Source organism: Nothoprocta perdicaria, unplaced genomic scaffold, assembly GCF_003342845.1.
Source record: "Nothoprocta perdicaria isolate Ctin4 unplaced genomic scaffold, notPer1 scaffold_5, whole genome shotgun sequence".
Lineage (NCBI taxonomy): Eukaryota > Metazoa > Chordata > Aves > Tinamiformes > Tinamidae > Nothoprocta > Nothoprocta perdicaria.
The window spans coordinates 9,757,550-9,761,465 of record NW_020455754.1 but is presented as its reverse complement, the minus strand read 5'-3'; the positions used below and the strand labels follow the sequence as shown (position 1 = coordinate 9,761,465).

General features: G+C 47.1%; 1 protein-coding gene across 1 annotated transcript in view; it reads right to left on the bottom strand.

The window, feature by feature from the left end:
* KLHL3 (kelch like family member 3) overlaps nt 1–3,708 on the bottom strand; it is a 31,370-nt gene extending 27,662 nt beyond the window's left edge. The window contains exons 1-2 of the mRNA XM_026047518.1: nt 3,599–3,708; nt 1,056–1,162 (exon numbers count right to left, since the gene is read on the bottom strand). Of these exons, the coding sequence (XP_025903303.1) occupies nt 1,056–1,162; nt 3,599–3,636 (145 nt within the window). The 5' untranslated portion in view covers nt 3,637–3,708. The remainder of the gene's footprint in view (nt 1–1,055; nt 1,163–3,598) is intronic.
* Between the last annotated feature and the right edge of the window lie 208 nt (nt 3,709–3,916).

Genomic DNA, 3,916 nt, shown 5'->3' with positions numbered 1-3,916 from the left:
GATGACTTCCAAATGACAAGCTTTTCCCTAAGAAATACTGCATTCTGCTCCCAGGGAAGTAAATTAAACCTGGCCTAACCCCAAAGCTTTTAAAGGAAGAATCCACACAGCTCCTGAGTCTCTTTGCAAGAGCTTCCCTCCATCCCTTGGCCACACTGATCCAGAGACATGAAATCAGAGCAAAATCCTACTGATGCCCAGCCATGCATCAGGCTGGAGCTGAGGGACTCACACAGGCACATTTATATTATCTGTATCTAGTTACATTAGCTCCCCTCCTTGGAAGGAGGACAAGGAAAAGAAAAGGAAGTTACAGAGCTGCCAAGCGGACAAAGTTTGCTAGGTCATTCCTTGGTACCAACACTGCTCTTTTGACTACACAGCCTCTGAAGAGCATCCCCCATAAGGACCCTATGATCAGAACACAAATCTTGTCCTCCTCTTCCCTTCACACCAGGGTTGCATCTGCCATGAGCACATAGAGGGCTGCAAGAGAGGGAGAGTCAGTGATGCACAACGGGGCCAAGAGAAGAGCAGTGTTATTTCGGGCAGTAGCAAAATAAGTGCTATGGGAGATCAAAGATCCATGACTGTGAATAAGCATCTGCAGGGCTGAGCCTTGCAACTGCAGCTCCCGTGCCAGGCACTTTTTTAATGCGCACCATGAGCATCTAGGGCAAGGCACACGTGCTTGATATTAACAGCGTGGGTTTTCATGAGTTTCCATTCTTTGTGAGCAAAGAAAGAAAGAAAAAACAAACAAAAAAAGGACAAGTCTCATAGTTGTCCTAAGTTCTGTGACCCACATGCTACAGACTCCCTCATCCCCATAACACTGCCTCATTGGCACTGCCTCAAAGAAATATGCCAAAAGATGACAACGATCATCCATCAAGCACAACAAACTGCAAGTCTAGCTCTGTTCCTTCATTCCCATGTAAACCCTCTCTAGAGGCCCAAGCCACATCCTCTGCTGCAGGTGCTTCCACAGGGAGGCCAGGAGTCTCCCAAAATCCGCTCAGCCTGAGTGCGGTGACAGCCATTGGGAAGAGTACCTGTAAACATGGCACAAAAATAGGGGCTGCAGGCGGCAAGGACCACGCGGTGGGCTTCCATCTCCACTGCTTCGGCCACAATCACCACGTCACAGAGGAGCCGCTTGCTGCAAAGACACCGGAAAAAACAGAGGGTCATTTCAGAACTCCTGGTCATGCAAAAAACTATGGCAGCACAGCCTGAAAGAGCAGCCCCAAAAATCCAGCCACTTCAGAGAAGGTAGCCAAGAGGTTTCTGCCAAAACCCAGTGGAAGGTTCTCATCTCCTTCATCTGGTAACCGGCATCCTCCTGCATCCTCTTTGTGTTGCAGCCCTGCTTGCTGCAGGCCTCTAGCTGTTCTGATTCAGCATAAAAAATCTGGAAGCTGAACTAGACACACATGCAAAGAGCAGAGGATGGCAAAGATCAAAAGAGCAGGGCTCCAAGAAGGTGCAGAAAAGCTCAAGAGCCTGGGTGTTACCTTGCAGAAGTCCTGGTAGATCTCTAGAGCAAGATATGGCCAGTGATACGAAGGAAAAAACAGTGCTTTGATCTTTATACAGTGTTCAGAAAGGTAGAACAGAAAAAGAAGGGCTCTCGGAGCTTTCTTCTCCACCAGGCTTGGTAGAGAAAGAAACATTTGCCCCCAGAACTTCTGTCGTGTCCTGCCTGGCACAAAGGGCTTCCCCATCGTTCTGCCCACAAGGAGCAGCCAAGCACTAGAGTTTATCGGGGGTCCTGATGAACCTTAAGTTTAGTACATGAATTCAGCTGGGATTAAGAGCCACCAAGATAAACTGAGGAGTTCCCGACAGAAACCAAAACCCTTCTGAGCTCCCCCACGGACTCACTGCTCAGCTTGGGCAAAGCCACTTCATTAATCAGTGACCTTTTCCAGCAGCCCCGTGTTATGTCCTTTGAGGATTCATTAGTTAATGTTTGCACAGGACTGCTGAGACGCAGACGGCTAGAAGTGCTCAGCCTCCCAATAAGTTGGTTTAAGATCTCTGAGCACACAAATGCAAAACGAGGGTGTTTTCATTTCAAATGTCAAGCTTGGAAAAAAAAAAAAAAGAAAAAAGGATCAGAGTCGACAAATCGAGATGTTGCCTTCCCTTTAGAATTGCTTATCACAATGCTGCAGTTTTTTTCTGTAGGAAACTGCGTATGAAATAAATCCACACAGAGTTTCTAAGGGACTAGGTATGTCTCCCTGCTCTCCTCTATGCATTTAAATACATAAACAAATTGTTTGTGAAACAAAGGGCTAAAGTTGGAAAACAGGGAAAAAAATAAGCAGGAGGTCTGTGCTCTGCACTTACTCAAGTGGGGAATGGAGGGCAGAAGCAGGGGAGTTTTTAAATGGTCACTTAACAGAGGCCTTCTCACTCCCTCCAGCTTATCTATATTCATCTGAATTGCTTTTCATGAAAACTAATTTGATTTATATTTGGAAGTCAAACACTTCAAGTGACCAACCTACAGCAAGCCCTTAGCAAGATTTTTCTAGACCTTCTGAAGGCATTAAACGGAGGCACAGTTATTCAAGGTAGCTATTAACACTGATTGCTGACAGCTTAACTGATTGCCAGGCTCAGCGCACAATGCATGAGGACATGGGAACTGCATATTCCAGAACAGCAGCAGAAGCTGAGAAAAGAAGTGCACCCAGGGCAGGGGGTAAAAAATAAAATACAATCTAACAATAAACAGGTGCTTTAGGGCAGCTTCAACCTTATGCATTTCAGCATTTCAGCGCTGCACAAGTGCTAGCGAAATACAGACACGCTGCCAGGCTCCAGCTACTCCCACCATGCTTCAATTAACAACGGAATAACAGGAGCACAAAGGATTTCTGAAGATAGCTGAAAAAAAAATACCTCTCTTTTCAGATCTTTCGCTGTCAGTACAAGGAGGAGCAGAGGGAAGCCATGAAGAAAACATTCGGCTTCGTGCGATTGCTACAAGGGAAGGACACTTCCATTTTCTGCTCCTTATGCATCACCTGAGAACCCCTGTCAAACACCTGCACAGGGAGGTGTTTCCGATACCCCTGCTGTGCTGTACAAGGTGCCGTTCTGCAAATCCCTATCTGCAGAAGAGAGGTGGCTCCTGCAGCATCTTTCGAGTGCTTAGGACATGCAGGAAAGAGCAAAACGTGTTACCTGCTTTCACCATAGCATCTGTGTAGTGAGGAGCACCTGTGTGATATTGGGAATATAGGGATTCCTTTGAAAATTGGGTCAAATCTCTGTTCCAATGGCAAAGGGCTCAAACGAACTGGTGGGAAAATAATCCACTAGACATCTCTGTGGCTCAAGGGCCAAGAGCCATGACACAGCTTGAGTTTAACCACTGCCGGCCCGCAGCTGGTACTCACTGCATTCATGGAGATTTTGTCAACCTTCCTTCTCCCTGTGCCCACCCCGTCACGCAGATGCATCCCAGGGCTCCCCTTCAGCCCAAATGTTGTGTTTTCACTGCCCCTTCCTAATGTCTATAGCAATTCCCGTGCAACCATCAGTTGGGACAGAGGTGGCCCGGGTTCTGCCACGTTCCTACCTCCGTAACTCGTTCATGACCTTGAAGGCCTTCCTCATGTGCGAGGGGTTGACCGTCACCGTGCGCGGCTCCTTCTCCTCTTCGGCCGCCTCGGAGGACCGGGAACTCTGCTTTACACTGAGAAAGGGGCAAGACAGGAAGGAAAAATTAAAAGGAGAGCAGAAAGCTGATTAAATAACACTAAAAAAATAAAATAAGCCATAAAAGCACCACGAGAAATTTAGCTTTCGCATTCCCACCCACAAGATGCAAGCGTACGAATGCAGGACTTGTATCCTCTTCTGCAGAGGCGAATCCAAAAAGGACTTTTAAAAGCAA